The following is a 15,821-nucleotide window of genomic DNA, read 5'->3' as shown; positions in this document are numbered from 1 at the left end:
AATTTATTTAAAAAAAAACACCCGAACTACAATGTATGGGATAGCAGCTTTAAACAATGTGTATATGTTTACAGGAGATTGGTATTTTATCCAAATTTACTAATCTAACCCGACACGACAATGAACGAGGGTAAACACATGAGGTAAATTTCTTCAGATATTTCTCGATTTTTACTCTTTTAAACTCAGTTTATCATATTTTATAGGAAGGTCCGGCAAATAAAGATAGTTTACGTATTTCTTACATGCTCCGTTTCTCACATGCTTTGTTCAAAACCTTTGTATTTTAACAAACCTTATATCCAATTTTTAACAGCAGATATGTAAAATTGCCTCAGTGTGTGTTTGGGCAATGATGTATGGGACTTTAACTTATTTTAGTCCTCTTTGGAGTTTCTTTAACACTGTCTCACTTGTAAGACAGCCCATATCACTGAAAATACTTTGCAAATAATTCTTCAATTATTTTTAACACATACAGTGGCTGTATGGCCAAATGGTAAATAATTGAAGAACTGTCCCATTTAAATTGGAGAAACATGTTTAACAATCTTGTCTACTGATACAAGTAGCCACACTATCGAAGCTTTTAAATTTTCTTAAAATATCGGGACACATTTAAGGCATAGCTTCTTTCATTCCTCGCTGTGCAAACCGACTATATACCTAGTTACAGCCTTTTTTAAGGTACACACACTTGTTAAAAAGTGTGTGCATATTGGCTTCTGATATGCCAGTACAACTTGCTATTTTTCTTATTGTCAGTCTTATATCCTATTCGAGGACAGTTATCATTAGGATGGTACAGAGGTTTATGGACTACCAGATAGGTTATCACCTTTGGCAGATAATTTCACAACTTCAAAATCCTTTATCACTTAAGATAGAGCGCAATGAGATGTTAAGATGACTTGAGGACTATATTATGACATATTTCACCAAATACATGTATTTGGAATGAATCTATATCAAGCCTACTGAAGCCTTTCATACGGCTACACATTCAGCAATTTCAGCAAATTGCTCGAACGTATTTTATCTGAAATAACATGATCGTTTTAAAGCAACTTGTACACAGTAAATTGAAAACGTTTACTATCCGATCACATTATTCAAGTACAATGGAGCGTTTTAGAACAACTAAGGAGATAAAACAAAGCTAAATAATGACAGAACGTTCTGCAGAACCAATCATTATTGTAATATAATTTTTAAATAAAACGTTTTGTGTTATCATTATTAAATGTTCTTACTGTTTTTAACAATGGCTTTAGCGAAATATAATTATGTACACTTGATCTTCATAAATATGAAATCGCTATTTAGATGGTTTTGTTTATGAAAAACATTATAACACTGGTAACATAGTCATAATTTCAATGACCTATTTAGTATTTTTGAAGCGCCAAAGTGCTTAGTAACTACAGATGATAATGGGAAATTCAAAGTTGACGAGGACATACTGAAGCAAATTTCAAGAGATTGATAAACAACTTGTGATACTGGCGATTACTGGGCTATACAGGACTGGAAAATCATACCTCATGAACCGGCTTGCAAACTCTTCGAACGGTAAAATCTTTAGATGTGCTACACACTGGGTTACTATTTTGAGGTAAATAGGGTAAAATGATAAGGCGGTACACAACAAGAAAACATCATATTATTCAGCACAGAAGGTATCAATTATCGTGTGACCGCTTTGAAAGTTGCCCCGTACTTCACTTTAGTGTCGTTATATTTTTTCTGGACAGTCGGGAGTACTGATTCCGGCACATTAAGTGCTGAAAATTGGATACCAATTAAGCCGTTATAAGCAGGCGAGACGGATGTTGCCCTTTACGCTCATGAACAGACTCAATCAAACATTTGCATTTACCTGTAGTTTTCATTGCTTCCGAGGGATTACCCCTTTTCAATATTTTTATTTTATTCACGAAAGGGAAAGTCCCGATACATAAAATAAATGCACTACCTTTGTAATTGTCAATTCTATAATGATTAACGCAATATATAAATATGTGCAGATTTTTGTTTTGGTGATTTGGATTGCGACATGAGTCTTTTCTGCTAAACAAGAGATGATTTGATAAAGTTTTTGCGTGTTTTTACATTAACCCGTGAATCGATATTAGTAGTTTTTGAAAACTGCATCGCCACTTCAATATGTTTTGAAAGCAAAACGTTGTATTATGTCAGGGTTTCCGCTTGGAAAGACTATAGAGTCCAAAACAAAGGGAATCTGGATATGGTGTAAGGATCATCCACTTAAAGACAACACTGTTCTTGTCCTTCTAGATACAGAGGGTTTAGGAGATGTTTCGAAGGTATTGTATATGAATTGATTATAATCAAAACAAACATTACAATTCCTAACAGAAACAGATATGACAAATATGCACATAATTATAATTTGTACCTTTAAAGAAAATAGAGAATTACTTATTTGATGTTCAGTAACATTTAATAAAACAATTGTGTAGTCTTTTTCCTCTTTGATAATGATCATGATCATATATCAAATTTTCTACAGGGCGACAAGGATCATGATAACAGAATATTTACGCTTGCGGTGCTGCTATGTAATGTCTTAGTCTATAACATGATGTCAACCTTCAACCAAGATGCTGTAGATAAACTGACGTATCCTTTATTATATGGTTCCCGGTACTTACGTAGTTGCAAAATTGCGATTGACTTTTCAAAGGCCTTCTACCAAACTAATCCACCTTGTTTGTTATAAAAATGTTTGACAGATAATATGACCCTGTATTTACGGTTGTTTACATATATATTAGTCGAACCGCTGGACGAGGGTTAAATTGTATACAACCATCATATAACTATATAGTCTATCAAGAACCTTATTCCTACGAACATTGTCTCACTCTCCTTATCGGTTTGATTTCCATTTTAGCGCATGAACAGGAAAATTAAAACACAAACATTTTTCTTTTCAATTGGAGGGTATCTTCAATGATTTTATTTACTTCTCGCTTTGCTTATTTATTTTTCCTAAATCATACCTATGTAGAGTTATTTTCAATTTTTCTTTTTGTTTGTTTGAAGGTATAATATCAGAAATTTAAGAAATGAAATTAATTTTGCAGTGAATATATATTTTTTATAACACGAAATTCTTGTGTATTTTGTGTATGGTTTTTATTTATTCCAAAACAGTTTCATTCCAAAATTAGGAATCAATTCCAATAACATCTCACCTGATCACACGATGAGCTTTTATTATCGTCGTTGGCTATTAATCGTATTCTATTACCCATTTACAATGATTCCTTAGATACCACTCCACATGCTAAATTTGATTTGAACAAAGCCACCTATAGGCGGAAAAGAATATTTTCTCTAAGCACAAGACATTCAGCTTAGATATTTGGTGTAATTGTCTAATAAACCATCACGTTTGCTAGAATTATGACCCTTGGTTAAAAACTGGTCCCGTCCCGATGGTCTTTTGATTCTACAGAAATGAAATCTTTAAAACTTCTGTTTATCTTTAAAGCCAAGAATTAAAAAAACATGTGCAGCATTTTTTTGTGTGTTCCACTTTAAAAATCGTACAAATTATGGTCTTGGGTCAAATTGACCCCGGCCCATTGTTTACTTCATTTTCGGAGTTTCTTGAAGGAAACCTTTTAAAATATCCAAAGCCCAATGCCTAGTGCTAAGATATTTGATAATGTTGTAAAGACTTATACCACGTTTGTTCATAACAGTTGTCTAAATTGACCTCGCTTTGGGTCACCTTTTACTTAGATTTATTACTATAGGAAAAAAGAGGAACTATTTTTAAAATCTTCTAGGCTAGAGCTTCATGTGAGTTTTCTAGGGTAAACTCACCTTTTTTACAATCTGCGTGTGCCATAAGAGTTAATCAATGTGCTGTTTTCTTTCATTTTAAAGGTTCCACTTTCATATTACTTAAATAATTTTTTATAATCAAAATATTAAAACAAAAGGACATAAGTGTGATAACATTGGTTACTTTACTTACATTGGACCTAAAGATTTATAACAGAAATGTCGAAAAATATAAGATTCCGGAACAGGACAGAAAGCGTCGATGACGAACAGCTTGGAATGATTCTCCCAACTTTTGTTCCTTGTCTTAGAGATTTTTCTTTAGAGCTAGAAAAAGATGGCAATAAAATCACTCCAGATGTCTATCTTGAAGATTGTCTTAAACTTAAGCAAGAAAACGATAGTACAACAATTAAATATAACAGACCACGGGAATGTATTTGGAAATATTTTTGTAAACGCAAGTGCTTTGTTTTTGATAGGCCAGGTGGAAGAAAAGTTCTGCAGCAGTTAGAATGCATTCCATTGGAAGATCTGTCCGACGAATTTATTGAAGAAACTAATTTGTTTTTAGATTACATGTACGCATGCGAGAGCAAGGTGCTCCGTAACAGCAAGCCAGTCAACGGAAGAAGTAATTACGTAAACTATTATAAATCTGAAAGTATCATTTACAACTTTAACAACTATCAATGTTCACTACCCGGTCTGTTAAATAATTGCAGAATGTAATGTGAATCTGTTATATTCTGTAACGTAATACTTTGTTACCCGTAATACTTTGATATTGATGCTTTCTGTTAATGTTACGCATATGCTTTAATTCTAAATAAAAGTGTTTTCAGGTAGTTCAAGACAAAAGAACTAACAATTTTATTATATGTATCACTATGCTTTATAGCAAGAGTGAAATTTAAGCTTTCAGAATTAAAGATGGAATCGTGAAAGTAGAGAATGCATGAAAATGGACTCGGGAATGCGTGAACTTGTATTAATCATTTCATGATGTTAAAAACGTCTCTACCAATGTTACATATAAACAATACCGCTGTGAAAGCCATGCGGATAATTGTGCAAACACAGTTGCAGATCATCCTAAGATTATAATTTAACTTCAGGAGGTCAAACCTACTATGTAAACTTTACTCGGGGATTTTGGAGACGCAAAATGCAGAAATATATATAACAAATTACAAATGTATATGTAACAAACTACAGAAATATATATAACATAAGTTTAAGGCAGACCTGAAGTATACGAGAATAGGCAAACATTTTAGGTCTACCTAAGTTATGGAAGATTTTTATTTTATTTCAATTGTTTGGCAGATTTTGTTTGTTAAAATGTCATTTGATTTTAACAGCTTTTGTAAAAATAAAAATTTGATATTTTTTAAAAACAAATCATCTTAATGTGTATTTTGCTAGCACTACTAAAACACGACTTTAGCAGACAGTTTATTATTTTCAAATAAACGAAAAAAAAAACCCAAAACAACATATCTATGGTTGTTAGTTAACCATCAATTTTTTGTATTGGTATTTGATGAAATTCAATATATTCAATAATAAAGAAATCGATTTTTATGTTCATTTGTGAAACAACTGTGTGATATAAAATATATGTCTTCCTCGTACAAATCAGATAGCCTCTTGTTTCGATGCTCTGTCAGTTTCTTCGGCGACTTACTGTTGAAATTGTTGTTTTATGTGTATATTTATAAATGCTATATATTTATACTTTAAAAAGTGTACGTTCACATTATATCATCAAAATCTTGCGGAATGTTCATTACGTTAGTTACTCTAACAAGTGCTTGTCAGTACAAATTTTTGATGCGGTTTGTCTGATACAATGTCTATACTTGATAACAAAGGTTATCCTTGTCGAATCAAAAGGATCTGTTATTGATTATTGATTACACTCCAAAGGAAAGTCCGTCGAAGAAACAAGGTCAAACTAGGAGGAAACAAATGTCTCCAAAACAAATGTATGGCTCTGATCACTCCTGTGAAATTTGGCCGAAATCCCACCAGCATTTTGACATGTGATAGCTAGGCAGGAATTTTCTATTGTTAGCTTTGACAGTCATTTTGTGCAGCGAAGCAGATCAGTCTTGTGCAGTTTCATTAAAATGACCAGTGAAAGCCGAACAACATTTTTCTATTTATAGCTCTGGCCGCCATTTTGCGGAACGTGCTGGTGATATGCACAAATAGGGATGGTTCTGATCACTCCTGTGAAGTTTCCTTGAAATTTTCGAGCAGTTTGACCTATGAAAGCCGGACAAGATGTTATAGCTCTGGTGGCTATTTTATGCAGCGGAGCCGCCTGTTCTGGCGATATACACATCTAGGGATGGTAGAGATCACTCCTGTAAAGTTTGGTTGAAATCAACTAGCAGTTTGACCTTTCTATTTTACCCCTGGTGGTCATCTTGTGCAGCGAAAAGGGACGTGCTGGCGATATTCACAGCTATGGATGGTACTCATCACTCCTGTGAAGTTTTCTTGAAATCCCACCAGCAGCTTGACCTGTGAAAATTGGGCAAGATTTTTCAAATTTTAGCTCTTTTGCAGCGAATCGAAACGTGTGATGTGCTCAATTACGGATGGTACTGTAAAGTTTGGTTGATATTCTACCAGTAGTTTGATCTGTGAAACTCGGACAAGCTTAATGCGGAGGGACGGACAACCAGACAGAAAGACAGACAGATGGCGAAGGAATAAATTTGGGAGACGCAAATATGCATCAATCAGTCCTATCTAATTTTTTCTCGTTTAAGCACATGCATTCCTTTACTTTCGGACAAAACATCAAAACTTTAACATGACAATTTTATGGTCATTTCCGTATGAAGACATTTGATGATGGTTCTTACAATATTTATTGTGCGTAATTTTCTTATTTTAATGTTGAATTATTCCGGTCCTACTGGATGTGGCCGGTAGCATACATTTCCATTGCCGTCAGCGTACACGCTCATTCAAACATTTTCAGTGCGCCATGTTCGACTATATTTGACTCCAAAGCTATTGAAAATCATTGTTACATCACATTAGCTAGACAAAGAAATTAATGCAATGCATTGAGTTGTCTTATTGTTTACTTTTGTTGCTATTATTGTGTTTTTGTGTATTTTTCACCGGAATAAATGTTAAATCATTCGCAGTGTCTTTAATTAAGATGTTTTCATTGTTGTGCCTCTTTTGAGTATCAAAGACTTAAAATTTAGATACATGTATATAAAAATTTAACTTAAAACTGGTAGAGGAAAGGAAGCGTGAGTTTAAAAAATATCATTCATTGCTTATTTATCGTTGTAAACTGACCTCATAAAATAATGACCCCTGCTCATTATCTATATAAGATAATGACCCCCCAGTCATTATATTATGACCGTGGAATATAAATGGATTTGAAATATACATAAAGTAATAGCATTTTCTACAATGACAATGGCTAGGGATATGTTATTCGACTGCAACCCTTGTTTGTTCTTAATTTTGACTTACCATTTATATGCTCAAAGTTAATAAAACTATCAGGTTGTCCAATTAATCACTTCGCCTAATTTTGGAGATATATACATCTACATAATATATGAGTATTTCATTGGTGACAAAATATTTTGGAGTCATTTTGTATGTTTCGGAACAGATCACCGTTTCCAGTTTCAGAATGCTTACATGACACATCCACACATGTGAAGCTCTTAAAGAGGAGAAAGGGAAAACTTCGACATATCAACAAAAACATCATCATCCGAAGTCGGTTTAGCTGCATTTTTAAAAGATGCGTTACGTAACAGCAATTCGAAGAAAAAGTATTTAGGTATTTTGCCAGACCGACGTTATAATAAATAAAAAATCTAAGCTCTCGAATTATAGTTTTGTGGAAGTTTTGGTGTAATGGCAGGAGACATGTATTGAGGAGTTACATGTGCGTACAGAAGTACGTGTTGTCGTCGGTTATTTTTTGCTAAAATGTAAACATATGTACTTGCATTGTCTAATATTTGTTAAATTGTATTTCTTATTGATATGTTTCAATCAAATTTCTCTCATCCAAAAAATTATTATAAGTGTCCTGTTTTTTATTTTAATATTGCGGTTATCATATATGTTAAAATAATTTTTGCTGCGATCTTCAGGCCATGCGGGTAGTCGGTTCATTTTTCGCTAAAAAATGTTAACATTTTGAATTTGTGTTGTTATTAAAATATGTTGTCTAATATTTGTGTGAAAAATATTTCCAGTGTTACTAACATGTATATAAATAAAAATTACTTTCTTCCAAAAAATACTGTATGGTTCCTTTGATTCTATAAATATTTTAATTTCAAATTGTCCACATGTGTAATAAAATTTCACGTTGCGATGCCCTGGCTACGCGGGTCGTCGGTTATTTTTCGTTAAAATGTAACGTATGGTACTTGTGTTGTAATTAAATTCTGATGTCTAATATTTGCCAAAATGTAGTTCTAATGTTACTAATTGATATGATTCAATCAATTTTCTCCCATCCTTTTGAAACATTATTAGTGTCCTGTATTTATTTTAATATTGCGGTTGTCAAATATGTGTCATAATAGTTTCCGTTCCGTCCTGACCATGCGGGTCGTCATTCTATTTTTGCTTTAAATGTAAACCTATTGTATATTGTCTTAATTGTTTTGTTAAATTGTATTTAAAATTTTATTGTATCATGACCTCTATGTTTCCCGTAATAAAATTATTTTCTTATGTTTCGTTTGCCAACTGTCTCCTATAAATAGTTCCCTTTGTACTATTGATGACTATATGACTATGTGATGATATAAAATTTAAAGGCAGTTGAAAGAGTTGTTCATTGATAGTTAAGTGTTCATTTGTCTTTTTACTGATGAAGGAAGACCCAAGGTGACTGTTGGTGGAATATTTTGATATATCTATTATGTCTAACAGTTGTGACATTTTAAAATATATTCCTTTCCTCTTCACACCAAGTTTCTAAGCTTAATCGAAGTATTTTAAAGTATTATTGGCTGGCCGTTTTAATATTTTAAAAGCCAAACATGAAACTAACACTGTTGTGATGATAATTGTATTATTCCCCCATTAAACACTCGGAAAAATGGCATTACAGATATTCAAGCCTTAATGATAGTACTCTTTTTCAATTTTTAAAAGTTATAATTTTTGTTTCAAAAAGTTACTCATTGACCAAATACAGTCGACTCCGGTTATAACGAACTCAATGGGACATTAAAATATCGTTCGTTATATCCGAAGTTCGCTAAAAGCGAAGTAGCAACAACTTGCTGACTTGTTTGGACGGGGAAATTTGCCGTGAAAAAGCCATACTTTTCACTGGTTACCGGTGTAACCGATATTTTACTGCAGCGGTTAGTAAATGGTTATTTAATGCGGGCATTTTATTAAACAATATATTATGTACATGGTACATGTATTTATTCATGTAGTACATGTCTATAAAGTATTCTTTTGCTATTTGTTTATTATCGTTTGGGTAATATTGCAAACAAAAAGAATCGATTATTTGGTATTATCGGGTATTTACAGTAATTAACTGAGGGTGCGAAATACAAATTTTCCGTAACAAGTAGGAAATCTCTTTCTTTCTTTCTATTTCGGTTTATTTATACTCGGCGCCGGAAATTCCATATGTCCGAGAATTTAGCATCCTTGCCGGTCCACTAAGGTAGTCTCATCGGGGACGTCTTTGTCAAGCTGAATCTTCCTGTAGCCCATTCTTCGTTCGTTGGTGGTAGAGAAGTACGACAATACTGGCCAGGCATCATGTCCCGGAATTAAATGTTTCACATCGATTTTATTTCTCGTCCGCCATGAAAAATCAGTCCATGTTCCATACTGACGATAACAAAAACGGCTCTCATTAGCGCCAACCCTCCAGAGTTAGTCACGACAGGCCAACCAATCACCTCTGGTACTTAAGATGACTTGACCTTGACCTGCCGTGTGCCTTCTCCGCGACGTGCACGCCTCTGGAGGGATTTGGAGAAGAGTTTGTTAATTTATATGATCAATGTTTTATATAGACTTGTTGGTCATTTTCATTGTTAATTAATAATTTCTGTTATCCCGATTGCAAAATGTGATTTCATTACATAAATGTACTTTTATATCTAAGTTGTTAGCATCATTTAAAGTTATTACTAACGTTTTTCAGAGTTATATTTAGTTCAAATGTTTATCCTTAAGACATTTCAAAAAGGCAAGTTTGCAACATGTTTATGATTGGTTGCAGTGTCGAGAATAAAAGGATTAATAATTTTGTTAACCATACTTTGAAGACATTTTTTTTTCGTTTTAATGAACTGTTTACCTTTTAAAGAAATTAGTAATAGAAGAAATAAGAACATATTAAACATCTTTTGCAAACTTTTATTTTAGGGGAGTGGTGGTCTAGTGGTTAAGGTGTCTGCCTCTTAAACCAAGAATCATGGCTTCGAGTCCGACTCGGGTCACGATCATGATTCCTGGTATGACACCAGTACTGGTTAAGTCCAGGAAGCGGTCTCGAAAGTGATTAATATAAGGTTCAATAACTTGTTTCCCAATCGAGCTGAAAAAAAATATTTACAACTAAATACTTTATGTAATGAAATAAATATTTTTTTCTCAGGTAATACTTGTATTTTACTGTGAATGATATGAATCTGTTTTTATTTTCACAGGACTGATTTTTCATGGCGGACGAGAAATAAAATCGATGTGAAACATTTAATTCCGGAATTACACGTGCATGAACACTCATAGAAACTGTCTGGGTACTGGATGGGGGAGAAGTGTGGATTTTGTGTGGATTCAAACCATCCAGTATATTGAAGTGAAACAGTGTGTTGTGATTTGTACAAACTATAAAACTGCACTTCTTCAAATGCTGTCTAGTTCTAGTAACTAGCATGTCCCAAGCCATGATAAAAGCCGAGGGGGAAAATGAAGTTCTTAGCTTATGTAATTGTTCTCTTAACATATTGAAAATGCAAAATAATGACTTGTCTTCAAACACAAAATATTTCTAAGGAGTTATGTGAATGATATTTTTATCCTGTCATAACTTTACTACCTATATTTCAAGAGTTCTTTTCTCTTTGGTATTACATTTTGATTCAACCCAGGGGTTGTGAATTCGAGCCATAGTCGGGTTATGCTGCAATTACTGGTACTGCATTTCTTTCTCAAAAAGGTATTGTGAGTACCTATGTAATACTTTGGTTGTCATAAATTATAGCATTTTTATTCCATTTCTTGGAAATAAATGAAATGGGACTACATGAAAAAATGTAGCTTGAGAGAATACAAATTGATGATTAGAACTGAATTTATACTATTTTTTATTGTAGTGTTTTTGTGTCTGTAAAAAGCAATAAAGCAATTAAAGGTGTTACGATGTTCGTGAATTTAGCCAGACAACTGGAGCAGCCGAAACAATTTTTGCCTAGTCTAGCCAGAGATGAGACAGTAGAACATGTGCAAAAGATCATCAGGATATTTCATAATGTAATTTCATATAAGTTATTACCTCAATTTCCGGGCAGCCATAATAACCGGAAATACGACTTCTGGAAAAAAAAGACAAACTAAAAAAGTGTGTAGTGTTTGATATGGTCTCTGGTATCAGTGTGTCCGTCGGTAATACTTTTGCCGACATTAAACCGTAAATCGAACTGCAAATAGTCATTTCATCTCAAAACTCCATTTCCGACTAATGTAAGGTGTCATATACTGAATCATTGAGTGTAATCGGGTTTCTGAAAACTCTTAAAAAACTATCATCATATAGATAATTTTAATATTTATTCATTTCTTTATCCTATTAACACCATATATATATTGCTAGTTACTTATCATATATTCTTCAACATTAGATTATGCATGAAGTCCTATGAATGTTTTGTTTTCGTTAGCATTTGCTATTTAGAAATGTTGAAATCTATGTAAAATACTTAAAATACTCCCAAGTAATCCAAAAATTATTTTCTGTCAACATCACAAGTTCTCCTAAATACACATAAATTTAGAATTGTTAATTCATTTTAGATCTAGGCATATTTTTGTGGTTACATAAACTTTTATCCAAGTTATTTTATTCCATGCACATAAATAAAGCCATATGACATTCTTTCTTCTTCGACTCCGGTACCTCGCATAGGGTGATTTCATCTCAGAAGATGGAGACCTTACGGGGTGCGTTAAGTTTTTTTTAATGTATATGTTGAATGCGATGCTGAAATGAGTTACACACATTCAAGTCCTGTGTTAGATAACGAATTTTTAAAAAAGAATCAAGTTCAGTTTCTAAATCTAAGAAGTGTCCCAGGGGGAACTTAAAATTTACATTTGATAACTGTTTAAATCAGTATAATAAAGATGAACTTAACATAATTTTTTTAAACATTACAATGCCGGAGAAAAAAGAAAAGCATACAAGTGACAATTTATGGGGGAAATGTACATCCTCAGATTTATTAAATTCGTGTAGACTTACAGGATTTACTTTCCAAATCAGTATACTTCTTACAGATTCACATATGTTGTTTCATTGTGGCCTGAATCACGGCATGATGGAGCAATTTTCAATGCTTGTTAAAGGTGAAGTTTTTCACAATAAAGTTCTCATGTAATAAATTAAAGCTGCACTGAATACCCTCGATGGACTTCTAAATTTTAATGCCAGTCCTTACCTCATACTAAATGATTGAGGACAAACATATTCTTTTCTTCCTGGTTCTATTAAGCATTTCTGAATTTTCTGAAGAATGTGGAAATCAGTGTTTGTAATCTGTAATTTTTCATACACATTTAGAACAAAATAATGGTGATAGAAAAAGCCTTCGGTATACTAAAGTCACGTTTTAGGTTATATACTCGTATTGCATATCATTTAAAGTTATCATTGTATTGATCCATTTTAACTCTTTCTGTTTTTCGTTTTGTTTTGAAAATTGATTTAGGATATAATTAAGAATATGCACCACATTGTGTCACATAAAAATATATATAAAATCGAGTTTGTCGAATTGTAAGTGATATCAATGATCGATAAACTGTTTCACTTTGCAATGGTTTCTCCTTCAGTTGTTTTTACACAGAACATACATAGATGTAATAGTTTTCAACATGAGCTCGTTAAAACTTATATGAAGGTCCAAAGGGACTAGCCTCAAATTGTAATGTTCAACTCATTAATTTTTTTATACAAAGTCATTTAATGTGCTCAATTTAATATTATTAATAATAAAGATTACTTTATAAAACGTTTTAACAATTACAAAGCGTTATATGCTTGATCATTTAAGAATATGATAAGGAAATAAAAACGCCATGTCATTATCATGACGTCATTGCTGCGAAAATCTTGACATAAGAATTTGTCACGGTCATGATGATTCTGAAAATCAAAGTTAGCACAATTGTTTGATAACATGTAACAACGCAGACATTTCATACAAACAATACAAATTTGAAGTAATTACCTATAAAAATAAAGTCACCAGATAATAGCTTCCAATATAAAACATTTATCTATACGACAATATCCTGCTATCAATGTACTGGTATTTTGTTATGCCCTCTGATTATTCATCCTTGCGGCAACAATTGTAAGTCGACTCCAGACCTTCCAAAGTAAAACTCATGAGATTTTCTTATTGCTATGTTTCGGATTAGTAATTAAATGTAATTTTCACGCCAAATCTAAATGTTAAAAGTTTGCACCAACAATTTTTTGTCCGAAGTTATATACAAACCTCTGAAATGATATTCATAATACTGTTTAATATGCAGAACACAAAATGACAGACACCCAGCTTCAATGTCAAAGTTACAATTATAACATATTCTACAATTATAACGTCTATCGAAACTTTTACATTACATTTTTAGATTACATTTTTATTCATATATTTTATAAATACCTGTTGCCTGTTGTATAAAAAACTTTTAAAATTTGAAAAAAATCGAAGACAATATTTAGATGTCTACAAAGATCATAGATATCAGTTTCATCGTTATACAAAGGGAGAAAATCATCTCAGAAAACTGCGGCGAGTCGCCATATGAATTATCTCTCTTGTACGAAAGTTGATGATCATACTGTTCTGATACTTCTTCATTCTAACTTTAACTCTATCATAGTGATAATCGTTATATAAATTATATAATCAACAGTCGTTTATTATAATTAATTATTTGGGCACTATCTTACTTAAGAAAGTACGATTAGATATTATGAAGAACTTGATATTGTAAAACAACTACACTCTAATCATAAAAATGATCTCTTTATATACATTCAAACAATTTGTTATCTTGGTTTAACTAGATTCTTCTTGTGAAAAGCTCCATGCGTTCACAAGTTTCAATAGAAATGGTTATTTTTACTCAAGAAACTGGCTAAAGTTTCTGTCCAATGTCCACCACAGCTATATTTCATAAAGCTATAGTTTAAACATATTTTATTTCAAACATTTTCACACAAACAATTATTACATACAATCATAAGTTACATAATAAACAATGCTGAAAAAGGATTAGATCCGAAAGCATACAATGCTTATAGAGGTCTTTTCCTAACATATAATTCATTACTGTAAATTCGGCGGTAAATTACATGTTCGAAATAGTATATCATGGAACAATTTTTTGATGATGAATGAAGAAAGACGAGGACGGCAAAAGTGTCTATTCAGAGCTAAAAGTAAAAGAAAAAATAAGTAGTTGAAATAAGTTAGATAGGAAATCATGCTATAATATGTTTTAAAATCAACATTAAATGCTAATACTGTGACCTAGTGAAAAGACACACAAAAACATAATTATTTAGATTGATGGTCAGAAAAAGATGAGATTGATTCAGTAAAAATGGTGCAAATACATTATATTAAGGAAAAGATATTATTATAGAATCTATTCGGTATGTCAACGGAGTGAGCAGAGTTTGCAAAGGACTATGGAAAACGTTTGCTATCTCGGATATATATTTGAACTTCCTGGAATATACTGGTGTTTATGGCGTCACTTAAGTTGTTATCACCTCTCAGTAATATGGGGAGAGTAACATAACAATAAGCCGATAAAGTGTGAAGGAGAATATTTCGGATATTATTGTATTGTTGACATTCAAAGAAAAAGTGGTGATTTGTTTCCGGAAGACCGCATTGACACAGTGGTGAATTTGTTATATTTTTTCTGAATAAGTGATAGTTGAGAAGACTACACTCAGTTCGTAGGCGTGCATGGTATATTTGCCATTTTCTGATACCTGTATAAAAATATTTTGGACATTTAGATAGGTCACTATTCAGAAGACTCTTAAAGGATGATAGTGAAGGTGCATTTTGTAATTCAGCAGAGAGGTCGTTCCAGTCTCTTAGAGCAGAAGGAAGAAAAGCATTATAATTATACAGAGAAGTTCTTGTTCGTATACCGTTAAAATCGTTTGAGTTGCGAAGATTGTATCTTGATGTCTCACCTACTGAAGGGGGAACAAGAGATGAAAGGTAGTTTGGGGAGAGTCCATTTTTCATTTTGTAAAGAAGTATGAGTTTGTGTTTCCTTCGTCTAGACTCTAAAGATTCCAAAGGAACTTCTCGTTTGAGCTCATGCAAAGAAACAAGTTTACTGGCACCAGAGACAATTCGAGAAGCTTCGTATTGGATTTTATCAAGTTCATTTTTTTCATATTGAGAACAATTTATAAAGACAGTATCGGCGTATTCTAAAATAGGTCTGATGTATGACAGATAGAGAATTTCTAAAGATCTACGATCAAGTTGAAATTTAAGTCTACGCATAATATGTAAACGTTTCCAAGCTCTTTCCTTAATGTAGTTAATATGAGTATGCCAAGAACCATTATCAGAAAAATGTAAACCAAGGTGTTTGTGAGAAGTAACTGCAGATATTATTTCATTTTGCATAGAAAGATGTGGATGAAAAGGTTTAGATGTTTTACGTGTGATTGTCATGGTTTC

At 32.6% G+C, this 15,821-nt stretch overlaps 1 protein-coding gene across 2 annotated transcripts; it reads left to right on the top strand.

The window, feature by feature from the left end:
• Positions 1 to 21: 21 nt before the first annotated feature.
• LOC132743111 (guanylate-binding protein 3-like) lies at positions 22 to 4,662 on the top strand. 2 transcript variants are annotated; one of them, XM_060731628.1, is made up of 5 exons: positions 22 to 143; positions 1,393 to 1,572; positions 2,200 to 2,327; positions 2,534 to 2,643; positions 4,026 to 4,662. In XM_060731628.1, the coding sequence occupies exons 2-5, from the start codon at positions 1,545 to 1,547 to the stop codon at positions 4,549 to 4,551; spliced, it is 792 nt and encodes a 263-aa protein (XP_060587611.1). In that variant the 5' UTR covers positions 22 to 143; positions 1,393 to 1,544; the 3' UTR covers positions 4,552 to 4,662. The 2 variants fall into 2 exon arrangements, with proteins under 2 accessions (XP_060587611.1, XP_060587610.1); XM_060731627.1 differs by lacking the exon at positions 22 to 143 and having other exon boundaries at positions 188 to 1,572.
• The last annotated feature ends 11,159 nt before the right edge of the window (positions 4,663 to 15,821 follow it).

Source organism: Ruditapes philippinarum, unplaced genomic scaffold, assembly GCF_026571515.1.
Source record: "Ruditapes philippinarum isolate M1 unplaced genomic scaffold, ASM2657151v2 ctg981_1_1_1_1, whole genome shotgun sequence".
Lineage (NCBI taxonomy): Eukaryota > Metazoa > Mollusca > Bivalvia > Venerida > Veneridae > Ruditapes > Ruditapes philippinarum.
Note: the sequence above shows the minus strand (reverse complement) of the source record. Positions and strands in the feature narration are given on the sequence as shown.

Excerpts from the sequence above, each read along its gene's own strand:
- LOC132743111 (XM_060731628.1), top strand. The coding sequence starts at position 1,545 with ATGAACCGGCTTGCAAACTCTTCGAACG. Across the intron at positions 1,573-2,199 it reads GCTTGCAAACTCTTCGAACG|GGTTTCCGCTTGGAAAGACT; the intron begins GTAAAATCTTTA and ends GTATTATGTCAG. Across the intron at positions 2,644-4,025 it reads GATGCTGTAGATAAACTGAC|ATTTATAACAGAAATGTCGA; the intron begins GTATCCTTTATT and ends TTGGACCTAAAG.